This window comes from Pseudophryne corroboree, assembly GCF_028390025.1.
Source record: "Pseudophryne corroboree isolate aPseCor3 chromosome 3 unlocalized genomic scaffold, aPseCor3.hap2 SUPER_3_unloc_39, whole genome shotgun sequence".
Taxonomy (NCBI): domain Eukaryota; kingdom Metazoa; phylum Chordata; class Amphibia; order Anura; family Myobatrachidae; genus Pseudophryne; species Pseudophryne corroboree.
The window spans coordinates 764,215-788,018 of record NW_026967529.1 but is presented as its reverse complement, the minus strand read 5'-3'; the positions used below and the strand labels follow the sequence as shown (position 1 = coordinate 788,018).

General features: G+C 47.6%; 1 protein-coding gene across 2 annotated transcripts; it reads left to right on the top strand.

Moving 5' to 3' along the window:
- The first annotated feature begins 727 nt into the window (after positions 1-727).
- LOC134984153 (zinc finger protein 883-like) lies at positions 728-17,133 on the top strand. Of its 2 annotated transcripts, none has more exons than XM_063949778.1 (5): positions 728-937; positions 2,108-2,186; positions 2,305-2,402; positions 2,537-2,882; positions 13,931-17,133. In XM_063949778.1, the coding sequence occupies exons 2-5, from the start codon at positions 2,153-2,155 to the stop codon at positions 15,313-15,315; spliced, it is 1,863 nt and encodes a 620-aa protein (XP_063805848.1). In that variant the 5' UTR covers positions 728-937; positions 2,108-2,152; the 3' UTR covers positions 15,316-17,133. The 2 variants fall into 2 exon arrangements, with proteins under 2 accessions (XP_063805848.1, XP_063805847.1); XM_063949777.1 differs by having other exon boundaries at positions 13,928-17,133.
- Positions 17,134-23,804: the final 6,671 nt, after the last annotated feature.

The following is a 23,804-nucleotide window of genomic DNA, read 5'->3' as shown; positions in this document are numbered from 1 at the left end:
ATGACTGGGGAGGTGAGGGGGTCTGGGAGCTTCACAGTGACATCACTTATATCTATAGTGATAATACAGGGACATGACTGGGGAGGTGAGGGGATGTGGGAATGTCACAGTGACATCACATATTTATTATAATAATAATAATACAGGGACATGACTGGGAAGGTGAGTACATCTGGGAATGTCACAGTGACATCAATTACATCTATAGTAATAATACAGGGACATGACTGGGGAGGTGAGGGGATCTGAGAATGTCAGTGTGACATATATTACAGCTATAGTAATAATACAGGGACATGACTGGGGAGGTGAGGGGGATCTGGGAGCATCTCAGTGACATCACTTATATCTATAGTAATAATACAGGGACATGACTGGGAGGTGAGGGGATCTGAGAATGTCACAGTGACATCAATTACATCTATAGTAATAATACAGGGACATGACTGGGGGTGAGGGTGATCTGGGAGCATCACATTTACATCACTTTTAACTATAGTGATAATACAGGGATGTGACTGGGGAGGTGAGGGGATCTGGGAGCTTCACAGTGACGCCACTTATATCTATAGTAATAATACAGGGACATGACTGCGGAGGTGAGGGGATCTGGGAATGTCACTATGACATTACTTATATCTATAATAATAATACAGGGACATGATTGGGGAGGTGAGGAGATCTGGGAGTATTTACAGTGATATTGATGTCTCCCCCATTTAGCAGGATTACACCATAGTAAAGAAGACATTCGATGAGCATGAGACCCCCAGCAACCATCCTCGTGTTGCAGGTGGACTAAGCAGGACCTAGAGCCCCATCGCGGTGCCTCCACCTCACTTACTGACTCACTGATACATAAGAGACACAATGACCAGAAGATCCTGGAACTCACCAACAAGATCATTCAGCTGCTGACTGGAGAGGTGACTGCTGGGTATGGGGCATTATACAGTAACACCAGGGGTTGTGTCTGGGTGATGACTGGAGAGGTGACTGCTGGGAATGGGGCATTATACAGTAACACCAGGGGGACGTGTCTGGGTGATGACTGGAGAGGTGACTGCTGGGAATGGGACATTATACAGTAACACCAGGGGATGTGTCTGGGTGATGACTGGAGAGGTGACTGCTGGGAATGGAGCATTATACAGTAACACCAGGGGATGTGTCTGGGTGATGACTGGAGAGGTGACTGCTGGGAATGGGACATTATACAGTAATACCGGGGGACGTGTCTGGGTGATGACTGGAGAGGTGACTGCTGGGAATGGGGCATTATACAGTAACACCAGGGAATGTGTCTGGGTGATGACTGGAGAGATGACTGCTGGGAATGGGGCATTATACAGTAACACCAGGGGACGTGTCTGGGTGATGACTGTAGAGGTGACTGCTGGGAATGGGGCATTATACAGTAACACCAGGGGACGTGTCTGGGTGATGACTGGAGAGGTGACTTCTGGGAATGGGACATTATACAGCAACACCGGGGGACGTGTCCGGGTGATGACTGGAGAGGTGACTGCTGGGAATGGGACATTATACAGTAACACCAGGGGATGTGTCTAGTTGATGACTGGAGAGGTGACTGCCGTGAATGGGACATTATACAGTAACACCAGGGGATGTGTCTGGGTGATGACTGGAGAGGTGACTGCTGGGAATGGGGCATTATACAGTAACACCAGGGGATGTGTCTGGGTGATGACTGGATAGGTGACTGCTGGGAATGGGGCATTATACAGTAACACCAGGGGATGTGTCTGGGTGATGACTGGAGAGGTGACTGCTGGGAATGGGGCATTATACAGTAACACCAGGGGATGTGTCTGGGTGATGACTGGAGAGGTGACTGCTGGGAATGGGGCATTATACAGTAACACCAGGGGATGTGTCTGGGTGATGACTGGAGAGGTGACTGCTGGGAATGGGGCATTATACAGTAACACCAGGGGATGTGTCTGGGTGATGACTGGAGAGGTGACTGCTGGGAATGGGGCATTATACAGTAACACAGGGGGATGTGTCTGGGTGATGACTGTATCACTGTGTGTGTCAGGTTCCTATAAGGTGTCAGGATGCCACTGTCTATGTCTCCATGCAGGAGGGGGAGTATATAGAGGAACACAGGGGTCTGTACAAGGACGTGATGATGGAGAATCACCAGCCCCTCACATCACTGGGTAAGAGGAGACTGTCATGTATTGTACAGGGGAGAGCAGGTATGGGGGCCCCTATATACTCACATCACCTGATAATCACATATATACACTGTACTCAGTCACTGTGTGTCTCCTACAGATGGGCCCAGTAACAGAGATACCCCAGAGAGATGTCCCCGTCCTCTGTATTCCCAGGATTGTACAGAGGAGAATCAAAGGACCCCACAGGAGGATCAGGTAGGTGGGATTTAGGGTCTCACCAATATACCAAAGTCACTGTCACTATATGATCTGTAGAGGAGCTGTGTGTCTTATACACTGATATTATACTGTTTCACCTCAGTTTAATCTGTTTGCAAATGTCATTATAGTACATGACTGATATGAAGGCAGAAGATATAGAGGGAGCAGAAGAGACGTATGTGACTGATATGAAGACAGAAGATATAGAGGGAGAAGAAGAGACGTATGTGACTGATATAAAGGCAGAAGATATAGAGGGAGAAGAAGAGACGTATGTGACTGATATGAAGGCAGAAGATACAGAGGGAGAAGAAGAGACGTATGTGACTGATATAAAGGCAGAAGATACAGAGGGAGAAGAAGAGACGTATGTGACTGATATAAAGGCAAAAGATATAGAGGGAGAAGAAGAGCCGTATGTGAGGGGTGATCAGCAGTGTAAGGAGGAGGAGATCCCTACATATATCAGCACAGGTGAGTAATAAACACTTATTACAGAAAAGAGTCACATATTCTCCTTGCTCAGTCACTACAGCAATCTCTTATCCTACAGCCTCCTCTGTCAGTACAAACTAATGAGGAAAATGTATTTTCCCAGTGGTGGAGTCAGGAGCCATCAGCCCCTATTATACTCCTGCTCTCCTCTCACATCATGTCACTGTGTGTTACCAGCTCAGAGATCTGACCAGTTTCCTCCCCACACTCTCTGGTGTATCTCGTACATCAGGAGCCATCAGCCCCTATTATACTCCTGCTCTCCCCTCACATCATGTCACTTGTGTTACCAGCCCAGAGATCTGACCAGTCTCCTCCCCACACTCTCTGGTGTATCTCATACACCAGGAGCCATCAGCCCCTATTATACTACTGCTCTCCCCCTCACATCATGTCACTGTGTGTTACCAGCCCAGAGATCTGACCAGTCTCCTCCCCACACTCTCTGGTGTATCTCATACATCAGGAGACATCAGCCCCTATTATACTCCTGCTCTTCCCCTCACATCATGTCACTGTGTGTTACCAGCTCAGAGATCTGACCAGTTTCCTCCCCACACTCTCTGGTGTATCTCGTACATCAGGAGCCATCAGCCCCTATTATACTCCTGCTCTCCCCTCACATCATGTCACTGTGTGTTACCAGCCCAGAGATCTGACCAGTCTCCTCCCCACACTCTCTGGTATATCTCATACATCAGGAGCCATCAGCCCCTATTATACTCGTGTTTCCCCTCACATCATGTCACTGTGTGCTACCAGCCCAGATATCTGACCAGTCTCCTCCTCACACTCTCTGGTGTATCTCGTACATTAGGAGCCATCAGCCCTTATTATACTCCTGCTCTCCCCCTCACATCATGTCACTCTGTGTTACCAGCCCAGAGATCTGACCAGTCTCCTCCCCACATTCTTTAGTGTATCTCATACATCAGGAATCATCAGCCTCTATTATACTCCTGCTCTTCCCCTCACATCATATCACTGTGTATTACCAGTCCAGAGATCTGACCAGTCTCCTCCCCACACTCTCTGGTGTATCTCATACATCAGCAGACATCAGCCCCTATTACACTCCTGCTCTCCCCCTCACATCATGTCACTGTGTGTCACCAGCAGCCATACTGTGTGCTAGCAGTACATCTGTCTATAGTATTACATGCCAGGTATTCAATGAGAGTGTCTCTATTAGCACATGCCGGTCTATATATAAACCACTCCTTTTTCTCTAACATCCATAAGGGATACTGGGGACTTTGTACAATGGGGTATAGATGGTGTCCAAAGGAGCCGGTGCACTTTAAAGTTCTTCCACTGGGTGTGCTGGCTCCTCCCCCTATGCCCCCTCCTACATCCAGTTTAGTAAAATGTGCCCTCAGGAGAGGATGCCGCTCTGGAGCTCCAGAGGATTTTTCTTCAGTTTATTTTAAACGTTGTTGTTGTCGGTATGCTTTTTGGGCAACAGTATAACAGTATACCTGCAATGAGGGAGTTGAAGGGGGGGGGGGGGTGGTCACCGGTCTCTTCTGGCGCTGCAGGACCACCGTCCTGAGAATTGTTGGTCACGCAGGGCATTGTGCATTAGCAAATGCAATCGCAGCACGCCGCACACCCCTAACAATGCCGGGAGGGGAGAAGTGTGGTGAGTACAAACCGGGGGACCCGCAAGGGCGTGATTGCAGGGGCGGCATACGGACGCTCTACAGAGGGATCCGCTATAGCCCCCCTGTGTACACTGGCAGCGGTGGTGGAAACAGGCATTCATGTTACGTTTTACATCTGTTAGGAGACATTTGCCAGTATAAATAAATGTATAGCTCCGGAGCCATTACAGGGGGCGGAGCTTCCTCAGAGCGGGACCAGTGGTGTTTTGGCGCTTTCCTCTGCTTACAGCTGCAGCAGCAAGGACACACAGCTCCTGCAGACACTCAGGATACACAGGAAACTGGTACAGGGGTGTAAATAAGGGGGAGAGCCGCTATTATACACACTATAGTGTCCTAAAAAGGACAAGACTCCGGTGTTATAGTGAGTCTGCTGGGCTTGCGTGTGCTGTTCCTCTCTCTGTGTCTCCTTCTCACTTACAGTCTGGGCAGGCTTGCTATTCAATATACTTATCTGTGTGTGTGAGTGTTTGTCTACTGTAAACATGGTAAAATACCAATTGAAAAAAAATGTCACACCAGATTCTCTCTCTCTGCGGCTGGTTCCCTCTTATGTGAACAATGCAGCCAGTCCTCCCAAGTTAGTGAGGAGACTGGGGGGAGGGTCAGGAGCCATCCTGGCCCAGTGCCATAAAAACCATGATGGCGGACATGTCATCCCAGCTCACTGCTAATAATCAAAAGACACAACAACTGCAGCAGGCTGTAGCAGACCTAGCTGCAAGGCAGATGATAAACGGGCCACATAAGCGTGGGCTGCCTGATTTACTCTCAGAATCTGAGGACGAGGTACATGAGGAGGGGGAGGAATGGGATCCTATTACAGAGGATTCACCTTCTGCCATACAGCAGTCATTTCTCTAACGTCCTAGTGGATGCTGGGGACTCCGTAAGGACCATGGGGAATAGACAGGCTCCGCAGGAGACAGGGCACTTTAAGAAAGAATTTGGATACTGGTGTGCTCTGGCTCCTCCCTCTATGTCCCTCCTCCAGACCTCAGTTTGAATCTGTGCCCGGACAAGCTGGGTGCTACTTAGTGAGCTCTCCTGAGCTTGCTATAAGAAAGTATTTTGTTAGGTTTTTTATTTTCAGAGAGATCTGCTGGCAACAGACTCTCTGCATCGTGGGACTGAGGGGAGAGAAGCAGCCCTACTCTCTGCAGATAGGTCTTGCTTCTTAGACTACTGGACACCATTAGCTCCAGAGGGATCGTACACAGGATCTCACCCTTTGTCGTCCGATCCCGGAGCCGCGCCGCCGTCCCCCTCGCAGAGCCGGAAGACAGAAGCCGGGTGAAAGAAGCAAGAAGACTTCGGAATCGGCGGCAGAAGACTCCAGTCTTCATACTGAGGTAGCGCACAGCACTGCAGCTGTGCGCCATTGCTCCCACACTACACCCACATACTCCGGTCACTGTAGGGTGCAGGGCGCAGGGGGGGGCGCCCTGGGTAGCAATTAGAGACCTCTTGGCAAAAGTGGGCATATATACAGTTGGGCACTGTATATATGCATGAGCCCCCGCCATATTTTTACACAGAAACGCGGGGGGGGGGGGGGTGGCTTCTTCCTCAGCACTCACCAGCGCCATTTTCTCTCCACAGCTCCGCTGAGAGGAAGCTCCCCAGGCTCTCCCCTGCAGATACACGGTAGAAGGGGGTGAAAAGAAAGGGGGGGCACATAAATTAGGCGCAAAAACAGTATATACAGCAGCTACTGGGTTAACACTAAGTTACTGTGTGATTCCTGGGACATATAGCGCTGGGGTGTGTGCTGGCATACTCTCTCTCTGTCTCTCCAAAGGGCCTTCTGGGGGAACTGTCTTCAAAAAGAGCATCCCCTGTGTGTGTGGTGTGTCGGTACGCTTGTGTCGACATGTTTGACGAGGAAGGCTATGTGGAAGCAGAGCGGGAACAAATGAATGAGGGGTCGCCGCCGACACCCGATTGGATGGATATGTGGAAGGTTTTAAATGATAATGTTAATTCCTTGCATAAAAGGTTGGATAAAGCTGAAGCCTTAGGACAGCCGGGGTCTCAGCCCATACCTGATCCTATGGCGCAGAGGCCGTCAGGGTCTCAGAAGCGCCCACTATCCCAAATTATTGACAGAGATATCGACACGGGTTCTGACTCCAGTGTCGATTGCGATGATGCAAAGTTACAGTCTAAATTGGCTAAAGCCATCCGTTATATGATTATAGCAATGAAGGATGTGTTGCACATCACAGAGGAAACCCCTGTCCCTGATAAGAGGGTTCAAATGTATGGGGAAAAAAGGCAGGTGGTGACCTTTCCCCCTTCACATGAGCTAAAAGAGTTATGTGAAAAGGCTTGGGAATCTCCAGATAAAAAACTGCAGATTTCCAAACAGATGCTTATGGCGTATCCTTTCCCGCCAACGGACAGGTTACGCTGGGAATCCTCCCCTAGGGTAGACAAAGCTTTAACACGCTTATCCAAGAGGGTAGCCCTGCCGTCACAGGATACGGCCACCCTAAAAGATGCTGCGGATAGAAAGCAAGAGGGTACCCTGAAGTCCATTTATACACATTCAGGTACCTTACTAAGGCCGGCGATTGCATCGGCCTGGATGTGTAGTGCTGTAGCAGCATGGACGGATACCTTATCTGAGGAACTTGATACCTTGGACAAGGATACTATATTACTGACCCTGGGGCATATAAAAGACGCTGTCCTATATATGAGAGATGCTCAAAGAGACATTAGCCTTCTGGGCTCTAGAATAAATGCAATGTCGATTTCTGCCAGAAGGGTCCTGTAGACTCGGCAATGGACAGGCGATGCCGACTCAAAAAGGCACAAGGAGGTTTTACCTTACAAGGGTGAGGAATTGTTTGGGGAGGGTCTCTCGGACCTGGTCTCCACAGCTACGGCTGGAAAGTCAAATTTTTTGCCATATGTTCCCTCACAACCTAAGAAAGCACCGTATTACCAAATGCAGTCCTTTCGATCACAAAAAGGCAAGAAAGTCCGAGGTGCATCCTTTCTGGCCCGAGGAAGGGGTAGAGGAAAGAAGCTGCACAACACAGCTAGTTCCCAGGAACAGAAGTCCTCCCCGGCTTCCACTAAATCCACCGCATGGCGCTGGGGCTCCACAGGCGGAGCTAGGCCCAGTGGGGGCGCGTCTCCGAAATTTCAGCCACAAGTGGGTTCACTCCCAGGTGGATCCCTGGGCAATAGAGATTGTGTCTCAGGGATACAAGCTGGAATTCGAAGAGATGCCCCCTCACCGATACCTCAAATCGGCCCGGCCAGCTTCCCCCTTAGAGAGGGAAATAGTGTTAGCTGCAATTCACAAATTGTATCTTCAGCAGGTGGTGGTCAAGGTTCCCATCCTTCAACAAGGGAAGGGTTATTATTCGACCATGTTTGTGGTACCGAAACCGGACAGTTCGGTCAGACCCATATTGAATTTAAAATCCGTGAACATATACCTGAAAAGGTTCAAGTTCAAAATGGAATCGCTCAGAGCGGTCATCGCAAGCCTGGAAGGGGGGATTTTATGGTGTCTCTGGACAAAAAGGATGCATACCTTCATGTCCCCATTTATCCACCTCCATCAGGCATACCTCAGATTTGTGGTACAGGATTGTCATTACCAATTCCAGACGTTGCCGTTTGGTCTCTCCATGGCACCGAGAATATTTACCAAGGTGATGGCGGAAATGGTGGTGCTCCTGCGAAAGCAAGGGGTCACCATTATCCCATACTTGGACGATCTCCTCATAAAGGCGAGGTCCAGAGAGCAGTTGCTGATCAGCGTAGCACGCTCTCGGGAAGTGTTACAACAGCACGGCTGGATTCTAAATATTCCAAAGTCGCAGTTGATTCCTACGACTTGTCTGCCCTTCCTGGGCATGATTCTGGACACAGACCAGAAGAGGGTTTATCTCCCGATGGAGAAGGCTCAGGAGCTCATGACACTGGTCAGAGACCTATTAAAACCAAAACAGGTGTCTGTGCATCACTGCACGCGAGTCCTGGGAAAGATGGTGGCATCATATGAGGCCATTCCCTTTGGCAGGTTCCATGCGAGGACCTTTCAATGGGATCTGTTGGACAAGTGGTCCCGATCACATCTACAGATGCATCGGCTGATCACCCTATCCCCCAGGGCCAGGGTGTCTCTCCTGTGGTGGCTGCAGAGTGCTCACCTTCTCGAGGGCCGCAGATTCGGCATTCAGGACTGTGTCCTGGTGACCATGGATGCAAGCCTCCGAGGGTGGGGGCCAGTCACACAGGGAATAAATTTACAAGGTCTGTGGTCAAGTCAGGAGACTTGCCTTCACATCAATATCCTGGAACTAAGAGCCATATACAACGCCCTACGTCAAGCGGAGACTCAGCTTCGCGACCAATCGGTGCTGATTTAGTCGGACAACATCACCGCAGTGGCTCATGTAAACCGCCAAGGTGGCACAAGGCGCAGGGTGGCAATGGCGGAAGCCACCAGAATCCTTCGCTGGGCGGAGAATCACGTAAGAGCACTGTCAGCAGTGTTCATTCCGTGGGTGGACAACTGGGAAGCAGACTTCCTCAGCAGGCACGACCTCCACCCGGGAGAGTGGGGACTTCATCAAGAAGTCTTCACGCAGATGCAAGTCGGTGGGAACTGCCACAGGTGGACATGATGGCATCCCGCCTCAACAAAAAGCTACAAAGGTATTGCGCCAGGTCAAGAGACCCTCAGGCAATAGCTGTAGATGCACTAGTGACACCGTGGGTGTTCCAGTTGGTTTATGTATTCCCTCCTCTTCCTCTCATACCCAAGGTGCTGAGAATCATAAGAAAAAGAGGAGTACGAACAATACTCATTGTTCCGGATTGGCCAAGAAGGACTTGGTATCCAGATCTGCAAGAAATGCTCTCAGAGGACCCATGGCCTCTGCCTCTAAGACAGGACTTGTTGCAACAGGGGCCCTGTCTGTTCCAAGAACTACTGCGGCTGCGTTTGACGGCATGGAGTTTGAACGCTGGATCCTAGCAGAAAAAGGCATTCCGGATGAGGTCATTCCTACGCTAATAAAGGCTAGGAAGGACGTGACTGCTAAACATTATCACCGTATATGGCGAAAATATGTTGCTTGGTGTGAGGCCAGGAATGCCCCCACGGAGGAATTCCAGCTGGGCCGTTTCCTTCACTTCCTACAGGAGGGAGTGACTTTGAGACTAAAATTGGGTTCCATTAAGGTCCAGTTTTCGGCCCTGTCTATTTTCTTTCAAAAAGAACTGGCTTCTCTGCCTGAAGTTCAGACGTTTGTAAAGGGAGTGCTGCATATTCAGCCCCCTTTTGTGCCTCCATTGGCACCTTGGGATCTTAACGTGGTGTTGAGTTTCCTAAAGTCACACTGGTTTGAGCCACTTAAAACCGTGGAGTAAAAATTTCTCACGTGGAAGGTGGTCATGCTATTAGCCTTAGCTTCAGCTAGGCGTGTGTCAGAATTAGCGGCCTTGTCACATAAAAGCCCCTATCTGGTTTTCTATATGGACAGGGCAGAATTGCGGACCCGTCCACAATTTCTGCCAAAAGTGGTGTCATCTTTTCATATAAACCAACCTATTGTGGTGCCTGTGGCTACTCGTGACTTGGAGGATTCCGAGTTACTAGATGTGGTCAGGGCTTTGAAGGTTTATGTAGCCAGAACGGCTAGAGTCAGGAAAACTGACTCGCTATTTATCCTGTATGCATCCAACAAGCTGGGTGCTCCTGCTTCAAAGCAAACTATTGCTCGCTGGATCTGTAACACGATTCAGCAGGCTCATTCTGTGGCTGGATTGCCGCTGCCAAAATCAGTAAAAGCCCACTCCACAAGGAAGGTGGGCTCTTCTTGGGCGGCTGCCCGAGTGGTCTCCGCATTTCAGCTTTGCCGAGCAGCTACTTGGTCAGGTTCAAACACTTTTGCAAAGTTTTACAATTTGATACCCTGGCTGAGGAGGACCTTGTGTTTGCTCATTCGGTGCTGCAGAGTCATCCGCACACTCCCGCCCGTTTGGGACCTTTGGTATAATCCCCATGGTCCTTACGGAGTCCCCAGCATCCACTAGGATGTTAGCGAAAATAAATAAGATTTTACTTACCGGTAAATCTAGTTCTCGTAGTCCGTAGTGGATGCTGGGCGCCCCGTCCCAAGTGCGGACTTCTTCTGCAATACTTGTATATAGTTATTGCTTAAATAAGGGTTATGTTATGGTTGCATCAGGTTGATCTGATGCTCCGTTGTTCATACTGTTAACAGGGTAAGTTTATCACAAGTTAAACGGTGTGATTGGTGTGAGTGGTATGAGTCTTACCCTGGATTCCAAAATCCTTTCCTTGTACTGTCAGCTCTTCCGGGCACAGTTTCTCTAACTGAGGTCTGGAGGAGGGGCATAGAGGGAGGAGCCAGAGCACGCCAGTATCCAGATTCTTTCTTAAAGTGCCCTGTCTCCTGCGGAGCCCATCTATTCCCCATGGTCCTTACGGAGTCCCCAGCATCCACTACGGACTACGAGAAATAGATTTACCGGTAAGTAAAATCTTATTTTTTCACACCAGCATCGGGCTCCACTAGCTAGAGAAATAATGCCACAGCCGGGGGACACTTTTATACCAGTCCCTGCGGCCGTGGCATTAAATCCCCAACTAGTCATCCCTGGCCGGGGTACCCTGGAGGAGTGGGGACCCTTAAATCAAGGCGTACCCCTCTCCAGCCACCCAAGGGCCAGGGGTGAAGCCCGAGGCTGTCCCCCCCCCCCCCCCCATCCAAGGGCGGCAGATGGGAGGCTGATGGCCAAGTGTAAAAAAATAATAATATTTTTTTTGTAGCAGAACTACAAGTCCCAACAAGCCTCCCCTGCAGGCTGGTACTTGGAGAACCACAAGTACCAGCTTGTGGGGGGGGGGTAAACGGGCCTGCTTGTACCTGTAGTTCTACTACAAAAAAATACCCAAATAAACAGTACACACACACCGTGACAGTATAACTTTATTACATACATGCACACCGACACACACATACCTATGTTGACACAAAGCAGTCGGTCCTCTTCACCAGTAGAATCCACGAGGTACCTGTAAATAAAATTATACTCCCAACAATCCTGTGTAGATTGGTCCTCTTCTGAGTTTGTAATCCACGTACTTGGCAAAATAATAAAACGCAAAACACGATCCACGCACTGAAAGGGGACCCATGTTTACACATGGGACCCCTTTCCCCGACTGGCGTGACCCCCCCGTGACTGCTGTCAAAGAGGGTCCCTTCTGCCAATCAGGGAGCGCTACGTCGTGGCACTCTCCTGATTGGCTGTGCGCGTCTGAGCTGACAGGCGGCGCATAGCACATAGGCGCTCCATTATATTCAATGGTGGGAATTTTGCGGTCAGCGGTTGACCACGAGTAACCTCAACCGCTGACGCAAAGTTCCCACCATTGTATACAATGGAGCGCCTATGCGCTACATTGTATCTCGAGTGCGCTGCCTGACAACTCAGAAGCGCACAGCCAATCAGGAGAGTGCCACGACGTGGCGCTCACTGATTGGCTGAAGGGACCCTCTTTGACAGCAGTCACAGGGGGTCCCGGCAGTCGAGGAAAGGCAAGGCGTGGATCGTGTTTTGCGTTTTATTATTTTGCCAAGTACGTGGATTACAAACTCTGAAGAGGACCAATCTACACAGGATTGTTGTGAGTACAATTTTATTTACAGGTACCCCATGGATTCTACTGGTGAAGAGGACCGACTGCTTCATGTCAACATAGGTAAGTATTTGTGTGACGGTGTACATGTATGTCACGGTGTGTGTGTACTATTTTTATTTGGGTATTTTTTTTGCAGTAGAACTACAGGTACCAGCCCCCCCCCCCCCCCTGCATGCTGGTACTTGTGGTTCTCCAAGTACCAGCTTGCGGGGGAGGCTTGCTGGGACTTGTAGTTTTGCTACAAAAAACAATATTCTTTTCTCTTACGTCCTAGAGGATGCTGGGGACTCTGTAAGGACCATGGGGTATAGACGGGCTCCGCAGGAGATAGGGCACTTTAAGAAAGAATTTGGATACTAGTGTGCTCTGGCTCCTCCCTCTATGTCCCTCCTCCAGACCTCAGTTTGAATCTGTGCCCAGACGAGCTGTCCATGTCACCTCTAATAATCCCACATGAGCGTCCATGTCACCTCTAGTAATCCCACATGAGCGTCCATGTCACCTCTAGTAATCCCACATGAGCGCCCATGTCACCTCTAGTAATCCCACATGAGCGTCCATGTCACCTCTAGTAATCCCAAATGAGCGTCCATGTCACCTCCTAGTAATCCCACATGAGCGTCCATGTCACCTCTAATAATCCCCCAAGAGCATCCATGTCACCTCTAGTAACCCCACATGAGCGTCCATGTCACCTCTAGTAATCCCACATGAGCGCCCGTGTCACCTCTAGTTATCCCACATGAGTGTCCATGTCACCTCTAGTAATCCCACATGAGCGTCCATGTCACCTCTAGTAATCCCACATGAGCGTCCATGTCACCTCTAATAATCCCCCATGAGCGTCCATGTCGCCTCCTAGTAATCCCACATGAGCGTCCATGTCACCTCTAATAATCCCCCAAGAGCATCCATGTCACCTCTAGTAATCCCACATGAGCGCCCACGTCACCTCTAGTAATCCCACATGAGCGCCCACGTCACCTCTAGTAATCCCACATGAGCGCCCACGTCACATCTAGTAATCCCACATGAGCGCCCACGTCACCTCTAGTAATCCCACATGAGCGTCCACGTCACCTCTAATAATCCCACATGAGCGTCCGTGTCACCTCTAATAATCCCACATGAGCGCCCGTGTCACCTCTAGTTATCCCACATGAGCGTCCATGTCACCTCTAATAATCCCCCATGAGCTTCCATGTCACCTCTAGTAATCCCATATGAGCGGCCACGTCACCTCTAGTAATCCCACATGAGCGCCCACGTCACCTCTAGTAATTCCACATGAGCGCCCACGTCACCTCTAGTAATCCCACATGAGCGCCCACGTCACCTAGTAATCCCACATGAGCGTCTGTGTCACCTCTAGTAATCCCACATAAGCGCCCATGTCACCTCTAATTATCCCCCATGAGCTTCCATGTCACCTCTAGTAATCCCATATGAGCGTCTGTGTCACCTCTAGTAATCCCACTTGAGCCTTCAGTGTTGATCAAGCTCCAGTCTAAGCATCCTAGCTTTTTTGTTTTTTTAATAAACATAAAAGCACTGATTACAGGTAAAAAAAAAAAAGCAGTTATAGAATTATATATTGTATCCTGTTACATCCTGGGTCTTGTCTGCTCATTTTATATATTAATCTATTTTATTTCCAGCAGATGGACCCACAAGCAGGAATATCTCAGAAGTACATCTAATGTTATCCCTGGATTGTGACATAACAGATAATGACAGTAGACAGGATTCTCCAGGAGATAATCCCATTACCCCAATTATACATCCAGCTCTATCAACTAATCCCCCTGATCCTGGGAAATGTTCTCCTGATCACTCTGATATTGGTGCATCTATTACAGCTCTGAGATTAGATACAGAGTTTCCCTGTTCTACAGACGCCAAATGTTTTACACATAACACAAACCGTATTACTCATCAGCCAGCTAAGGCAGGTGAGAGGCAATTTCCATGTTCTGAGTGTGGGAAATGTTTTACATATAAATCAAATCTTGTTACACATCAGAGAAGTCACACAGGTGAGAAGCCGTATTCCTGTTCTGAGTGTGGGAAATGTTTTGCACAGAAATCAGGTCTTGTTATACATCAGAGAAGTCACACAGGTGAGAAGCCATTTCCATGTTCTGAGTGTGGGAATTTTTTTACATATAAATCAAATCTTGTTACACATCAGAGAAGTCACACAGGTGAGAAACCGTATTCCTGTTCTGAGTGTGGGAAATGTTTTGCACAGAAATCAGGTCTTGTTATACATCAGAGAAGTCACACAGGTGAGAAGCAGTATTCATGTTCTGAGTGTGGAAAATGTTTTGCACAGAAATCGAGTCTTTTTACACATCAGAGAAGTCACACAGGTGAGAAGCCGTATTCCTGTTCTGAGTGTGGGAAATGTTTTGCATTGAAATCAAATCTTGTTACACATCAGAGAAGTCACACCGGTGAGAAGCAGTATTCCTGTTCTGAGTGTGGAAAATGTTTTGCATATAAATCGCATCTTTTTAAACATCAGAGAAGTCACACAGGTGAGAAGCCATTTTCCTGTTCTGAGTGTGGGAAATGTTTCACACAGAAATCAGCCCTTGTTACACATAAGAGAAGTCACACAGGTGAGAAGCCATATACCTGTTCTGAGTGTGAGAAATGTTTTGCATCGAAACCAAATCTGGTTAAACATCAGAGAAGTCACACAGGTGAGAAGCCGTATTCCTGTTCTGAGTGTGGGAAATGTTTTGCATCTACATCAGATCTTGTTAAACATCAGAGAAGTCACACAGGTGAGAAGCCGTATTCCTGTTCTGAGTGTGGGAAATGTTTTTCATCTAAATCAAATCTTGTTAAACATCAGAGAAGTCACACAGGTGAGAAGCCGTATTCCTGTTCTGAGTGTGGGAAACGTTTTACATATAAATCAAATCTTGTTAAACATCAGAGAAGTCACACAGGTGAGAAGCCGTATTCCTGTTCTGAGTGTGGGAAATGTTTTAGACAGAAATCAGGTCTTGTTAAACATCAGCGATTTCACAGGTGAGAAGCCATTTTCATGCTGTGAGAGAAATAAATCCGCTCTTGTTGAACATATTAGACATTACCCAAGCACGAAACCATTTAAATCTTCTGGAGTATAATTACCACTGTCATGCAATGTTCCTCAAGGGTCAATCCTATCTCCTATGCTTCATGCAATATACAGTCTGGTCCATATATATTGGGACATCGACACAATTCTCATATTTTGGGCTCTATACACCACCACAATGGATTTGAAATTAAACAAACAAGATGTGCTTTAACTGCAGACTTTCCGCTTTAATTTGAGGGTATATACATCAAAATCAGGTGAACGGTGTAGGAATAAAAATGGTTTTTATATGTGCCTCCCACTTTTTAGGGGCCAAAAGTAATGGTACAAACTAAACAATCCTAAATCAAATATTGTAAATCAGTAGATCAGTGCGCTCGTCCAGTTCAACAAAAAATACTTTACTACTTAATGTGGTCGCAGCCCGGATCAGTGTTTCGTGAATTGAGCTTTGACATATTTTCCAAGGGCGATCTGATTACCATCTCCTAGATGAAGACCTGGATACAATATCCATACTGATATGCAAATATTTATTTATCTGGTACGCATATAAATTTTGTGATAACTGAATTTAATCCCACATACGGAAATATACTACGCTATATAGCGATTCTTTGTGTCTCCTAGCAGCATTTAGATCCCAGTAGTAACCTGGACTAAAGAATGGGGGACGGATACGCCATGTGTCAAGCCGTAATCCGTACGCTATAATATTCTTGCGTGTGACAAAACTAGTGATAAGCGGATTCGGTTTTACTCTGTTCTCAAAACGGCATCTTATTGGCTTACAGATGTCATGTGTTTTGGATAGCCAATAAGATTCTGTTTTGAGATCCGAGTAAAACCGAATCCGCTCATCACTAGACAAAACTGATTGAAAAATACTACACCATAGTCGCACTCTTGTTTCTTCCTTTGTTTCCAGAATCCTTAATCAAACTTTTACTTTTTAATACTTTGTTGCAATTCCTTTTGTCAGTTACAGCCTGAAGTCTGGAAAGCATAGACATCACCAGACGCTGGGTTTCATCCCTGGTGATGCTATGCCAGGCCTCTACTGCAAATGTCTTCAGTTCCTGCTTGTTCTTGGGGCATTTTCTCTTCCGTTTTGTCTTCATCAAGTGAAATGCATGCTCAATCGGATTCAGGTCAGGTGATTGACTTGGCCATTGCATAACATTCCACTTATTTGCCTTAAAAAAACGCTTTGGTTGCTTTCGCAATATGCGTCGGGTCATTGTCCATCTGCACTGTGAAGCACCTTCCAGTGAGTTCCGAAGCATTTGACTGAATATGAGCAGATAAAATTGCCCGAAACACTTCAGCATTCATCCTGCTGCTTTTATCAGCAGTCACATCAATAAATACAAGGAAACCAGTTCCATTGGCAGCCATACATGCCCACACCATGACACTACCACCACCATGCTTCACTGATGAGCTGGTATGTTTTGGATCATGAGCAGTTCCTTTCCTTCTCCATACTCTTTTCTTCCCATCACTCTGGTACAAGTTGATATTTGTCTCATCTGTCCATAGGATGTTGTTCCAGAACTGTAAAGGCTTTTTTAGATGTTGTTTGCAAACTCTAATCTGGTCTTCCTGTTTTATTGCTCACCAATGGTTTATATCTTGTGATGAACCCTCTATATTCACTCTTGTGAAGTCTTCTCTTGATTGTTGACTTTGACACATATACACCTATCTCCTGGAGAGTGTTCTTGATCTGGGCAACTGTTGTGATGGGGTTCGTGCTATTTAGTACACTAGTAGTGTACTAAATAGCACGAACAGCTTGTAACGTAGAGTGGCAAGTTTAATCTTTCTATGTATAATGGAGAAAAATAAAAGCTCCTCCCTAAGTTCCTGGATGCCAAATCACTGTCCTTAGTATCTCTGTACAGTTTTTTCTATTAGAGTACTAATTAGCACGAACAGCTTATAATGTACAACACTGATTCTCACAACACAGATTCTCTAATGCTGACGATCTACAGTACTGTGTTGCTCGAACAGTTAGTTGCGTCAGAATACACTAATTTATGTTTACTGGTATGTCTATACGTGCTCATTACCGCTGTGTATTTTAGATAGTGAATGAGTCACTCCTGCAGATTTATCCCGATTTGTGTGAAACCTGTGTGCACCCTTCTGTTGAATGTTTTACAATGGATTACACAGAAAAAATAATAATAAAGTGAATGTCACGGGAACACAAAAAAAATTGACACTTTGGGAATCGAACCCGGTACACTCAGCGTGGCAGACCGGAGCCTTCATCGCTAGCCCACAGCACTGCATGGAAGATTCTCAAGTTCATGTGTAAAAGTACTGCAAAGAGCGATTCCTCCCCGTTGGTGTTTGTTTATGCCGTTAGGGGACTCGGACGCTCATTTCGTGCACTGTACATACTGTAAAGTCAATGAGCTACATTAGTTGTGTCTGCATACACAAGTGTTTTAACATGTTCATTTGCGTCTGTATAAACTATACACACAGGGATTTGGCATCCAGAAACTTAGGGAGGAGCTTTTATCTCTCCCCATTATACTTAATACTACGGGATTTGGACACTCGCATATCCCTAACATCAATAGACCATACTGTATCTGTAACACGTTCATTTGCATCTGTATATGCTGTACTATTTGCACCTGTACTGTATATACTGTTATAGACTTTATGACATACTGTAGCATAATGTAGCGTAATGAGACGCACCAGTAAAGTAGTTCTTACGCTGTAGTTCAGTATTGTATTTTAATGGAGACCACATGCTTGCGCATTGGTGATTTAAAAAAGCGACATCTGGTGGATGATCTTAGGTATTACACTCAAAGGTAACGCCAAACGCTCTGTGTGCCTTCCTACGACTAGGCGCGCCTCCTTGCGCCCAGGTACGCTGCGTATGCCTGATCGCGACTAACGCCTCAGCCAGCCAAGATAACGGAGGACCCATCTGTATATTTACTTCCTAAATAATTCATCCCAAATGCTTAGGTATTTTTTCTGCTGTTTATTTTGTATCTTGTGCTTTGTGTAAATGTGAATGTCTAATACCAGTTTGCACAGTCTGTATTGCTACACGACAATATGGCGGCCATTGGAACGTGTTTTCACTTCTAGTTTGCCTAACTTGTTGCAGACACTCATCTTGATAAGGAGTGCTGAGTGTTTTCAGATACAAGTTCCTATCCATATATACCCTGTACATTATCACGTGCATTAGAGTCACCCGGGTTCCATCTGCAGTGGTTTGTTGTATGTTACATCTATATGGTGCGGATACTCCCCTGTATTTCATAATAAAAGCTTTTGATTGCATTAAATCTTTTATTTTTATTCTGTTTTATATTCCCGTCTGAGTAATTACGCCATAATGTCTAATCTCGGAGTGGACCCCAGAAGATGTAAAGAAACCGTGTAAGTGTTCCATCATTCTGTTTCGTGTAAGCATACAGGTAAGTGATGGCACGGTGGTCACTGTCTGTCACATTCAGGTGGTATAATGGAAGTGGACTGTCTGGGCTTATTCTAGTCTACTGCAGAAATAAAAAAACTCAGCCTTTATCCTGCTTAAAAAAAATGACAAAGCCCATAAATCAAGCTTGGTCGGACAAGACAGTGTCCACATTAATGGTGGCACATCATATAGGCTGAGGACCCATGTTTCTGCTATATATGGCATAACTCCCTCTTAACCCACAAAAACCTTCCCTTCACCATTCACAATGTCCACCATTGCCCTTTCAGAAGGGACACAACTTTGCTTGTTCCACCTACTTCACAGAGCCCAGGCCCATCTCCATGACCATGTCATGTTTATCTGGGAGGTTCACGGCCTGAGATGACCACAGAACCACCAGGTAGTTGCCAAGAAGAGAGAGGGGGAGCGCCGTCAATAGCAGCTGGTAAGAGGGGTGGTAAATCCCCTGGTGGATAAATATACAGCAAAAGAAAAGAATTACCAGCGCTGGCTGATCATGTATGATTAATAGGTACTATACATCCGAAAGGCTTAGTGAATTAAAAACCACAGTTATTCCACATGTAAAAACACACGCAAAAAAACAAAAAATAAATAACATTGAGAAATAAATGATTAAAAATTAGAATATGCCACAATATGCCTGAGTTGATGATTTAGATGTCCACATGAACTGCTAGTGATGGACATTTCCAGTGACATTGGTCCTCTCTGAGTGTCATTAGCCGTTGATGTGGACATCTAAATCATCAACTCAGGCATATTGTGGCATATTTTAACTTTCTCTAACGTCCTAAGTGGATGCTGGGGACTCTGTAAGGACCATGGGGAATAGCGGCTCCGCAGGAGACTAGGCACAACTAAAGAAAGCTTTAGGACTACCTGGTGTGCACTGGCTCCTCCCTCCATGACCCTCCTCCAGACCCCAGTTAGAATTTTGTGCCCGGCCAAGCTGGATGCACACTAGGGGCTCTCCTGAGCTCTTAGAAAAAGAAAGTATATTTTAGGTTTTTTATTTTCAGTGAGATCTGCTGGCAACAGACTCACTGCTACGGGGGACTAAGGGGAGAGAAGCGAACCTACCTGCTTGCAGCTAGCTTGGGCTTCTAGGCTACTGGACACCATTAGCTCCAGAGGGATCGAACACAGGCCCAGCCTCGGTCGTCCGGAGCCGCGCTGACGTCCCCCTTACAGAGCCAGAAGCAAGAAGACGTTCCTGGAAATTGGCGGCAGAAGACTTCGGTCTGCATCAAGGTAGCGCACAGCACTGCAGCTGTGCGCCATTGATCCTCATGCACACCGTGCGCCATTGATCCTCATGCACACCTCACACTCCGGTCACTGATGGGTGCAGGGCGCTGGGGGGGGGGGGGCGCCCTGGGCTGCAATAAGAGTACCTTGCTGGCAAATAACACATAATATAGTCATAAAGACTACATATGTGTAAATACCCCTGCCAAATATACATATAAAAGAGCGGGAGAAGTCCGCCGAAAAAGGGGCGGGGCTATCTCCCTCAGCACACTGGCGCCATTTTCCCTCACAGCTCCGCTGGAAGGATCGCTCCCCAGGCTCTCCCCTGCAGTTTTCAGACTACATAGGTTAAAAAAGAGAGGGGGGGCACTAAATTTAGGCGCAATTCTGCATAATATTAACAGCTATAGGGAATAGATCACTGTGGGTAGTGTGAATTCCTGTATATATATAGCGCTCTGGTGTGTGCTGGCATACTCTCTCTCTGTCTCCCCAAAGGGCTTTGTGGGGTCATGTCCTCAGAGCATTCCCTGTCTGTGTGCGGTGTGTCGGTACGGCTGTGTCGACATGTTTGATGAGGAGGCTTATGTGGAGGCGGAGCAGGTGCCGATAAATGTGATGTCACCCCCTGCGGGGCCGACACCTGAATGGATGGTCATGTGGAAGGAATTACGTGATAGTGTCGACTCCTTACATAAAAGGTTTGACGACATAACAGATGTGGGACAGCCGGCTTCTCAGCTCGTGCCTGCCCAGGCGTCTCAAAAGCCATCAGGGGCTCTAAAACGCCCGCTACCTCAGATGGCAGACACGGATACCGACTCCAGTGTCGACGACGAGGAGACTAGTGTACATTCCAATAGAGCCACCCGTTATATGATTGCGGCAATGAAAAATGTCTTGCACATTTCTGATCTCACCCCAGGTACCACAAAAAAGGGTATAATGTTTGGGGAGAAAAAACTACCAGTGGTTTTTCCCCCATCTGATGAATTAAATGAGGTGTGTGAAGAAGTGTGGGCTTCCCCCGATAAGAAACTGGTCATTTCTGAAAAGTTACTTATGGCGTACCCTTTCCCGCCGGAGGACAGGTTACGCTGGGAGACATCTCCTAAGGTGGATAAAGCGCTCACACGTCTATCAAAGAAGGTGGCACTGCCGTCTCCGGACACGGCCGCCCTCAAGGAACCTGCTGATAGGAAGCAGGAGGCTATCCTGAAGTCTGTTTATACACACTCAGGCATTATACTGAGACCAGCTATTGCTTCAGCATGGATGTGCAGTGCTGCAGCTGCGTGGTCAGATTCCCTGTCAGAAAATATTGATACCTTAGCAAGGGACACTATATTGCTAACCATAGAGCATATAAAAGACGCTGTCATATACATGAGAGATGCACAGAGGGATATTTGCCGGCTGGCATCTAGAATAAATGCAATGTCCATTTCTGCCAGGAGGGGTTTATGGACTCTGCAGTGGACAGGGGATGCAGATTCTAAAAGGCACATGGAAGTTTTGCCTTACAAGGGTGAGGAGTTGTTTGGGGATGGTCTCTCGGACCTAGTTTCCACAGCGACAGCTGGGAAATCAGCATTTTTACCCCATGTTCCCTCACAGCCAAAGAAAGCACTGTATTATCAGGTACAGTCCTTTCGGCCCCAGAAAGGCAAGCGGGTTAGAGGCGCGTCCTTTCTGCCCAGAGGCAGAGGTAGAGGGAAAAAGCTGCAAAATACAGCCAGTTCTCAGGAACAAAAGTCCTCCCCCGCTTCCTCTAAGTCCACAGCATGACGCTGGGGCTCCACTGGCGGAGGCAGGTGCGGTGGGGGCCGTCTCAAGTACTTCAGCGATCAGTGGGCTTGCTCACGGGTGGATCCCTGTATTCTACAAGTGGTATCTCAGGGATACAAGCTGGAATTCGAGACGTCTCCACCTCGCCGTTTCCTAAAATCTGCCTTGCCAACGACTCCCTTGGACAGGGAGGCAGTGCTAGAGGCAATTCACAAGCTGTATTCGCAGCAGGTGATAGTCAAGGTACCCCTCCTTCACAAAAGGAAGGGGTTACTATTCCACAATGTTGTGGTACCGAAACCGGACGGTTCGGTGAGACCCATTTTAAATTTAAAATCCTTGAACACGTATATAAAAAGATGCAAGTTCAAGATGGAATCGCTCAGGGCGGTTATTTCAAGCCTGAAGGAAGGGGATTACATGGTATCACTGGACATCAAGGATGCTTACCTGCATGTCCCCATTTACCCTCCTCCCCAGGAGTACCTCAGATTTGTGGTACAGGACTGTCATTACCAATTCCAGACGTTGCCGTTTGGTCTGTCCATGGCACCGAGGGTATTTACCAAGGTAATGGCCGAAATGATGACACTCCTTTGAAAAAAGGAAGTTATAATTATCCCGTACTTGGACGATCTTCTTATAAAGGCGAGGTCCAGGGAACAGTTGTTGATCGGAGTAGCACTAGCTCGGGAAGTGCTACAACAGCACGGCTGGATCCTGAATATTCCAAAGTCGCAGCTGGTTCCTGCAACACATCTATTGTTCCTGGGGATGGTTCTGGACACAGAACAGAAAAAGGTGTTTCTTCTGGAGGAGAAGGCCAAGGAGTTGTCATCGCTAGTCCGAGACCTCCTCAAACCAAAACAGGTGTCGGTGCACCACTGCACGCGAGTCCTGGGAAAGATGGTAGCTTCTTACAAAGCAATTCCATTCGGAAGGTTCCATGCAAGGATCTTTCAGTGGGATCTGTTGGACAAGTGGTCCGGATCGCATCTTCAGATGCATCGGATGATAACCCTGTCTGCAAGGACCAGGGTGTCTCTACTGTGGTGGCTGCAGAGTGCTCATCTTCTGGAGGGCCGCAGATTCGGCATACAGGACTGGGTCCTGGTAACCACGGATGCCAGCCTTCGAGGCTGGGGAGCAGTCACACAGGGAAGAAATTTCCAAGGACTATGGTCAAGCCAAGAGATGTCCCTACACATAAATATTCTGGAACTAAGGGCCATTTACAATGCCCTAAGTCAGGCAAGACCCCTGCTTCAAAGCCAGCCGGTACTGATCCAGTCAGACAACATCACGGCGGTCGCCCATGTAAACCGACAGGGCGGCACGAGAAGCAGGATGGCGAAAGCCACAAGGATTCTCCGATGGGCGGAAAATCGCGTGTTAGCACTGTCAGCAGTGTTCATTCCGGGAGTCGACAACTGGGAAGCATACTTCCTCAGCAGGCACGACCTCCACCCGGGAGAGTGGGGACTTCATCCAGAAGTCTTCCGGCTGATTACAAATCGTTGGGAAAGGCCACAGGTGGACATGATGGCGTCCCGCCTCAACAAAAAGCTAGAAAACTATTGCGCCAGGTCAAGGGACCCTCAGGCGATAGCGGTGGACGCTCTAGTGACACCGTGGGTGTACCAGTCGGCTTATGTCTTCCCTCCTCTTCCTCTCATACCCAAGGTACTGAGGATAATAAGGAGAAGAGTAAGAACTATACTCATTTTACCGGATTGGCCAAGAAGAGCTTGGTACCCAGAACTTCAAGAAATGATCTCAGAGGACCCATGGCCTCTACCCCTCAGACAAGACCTGCTGCAGCAGGGACCCTGTCTGTTCCAAGACTTATCGCGGCTGCGTTTGACGGCATGGCGGTTGAACACCGGATCCTAAAGGAAAAGGGCAT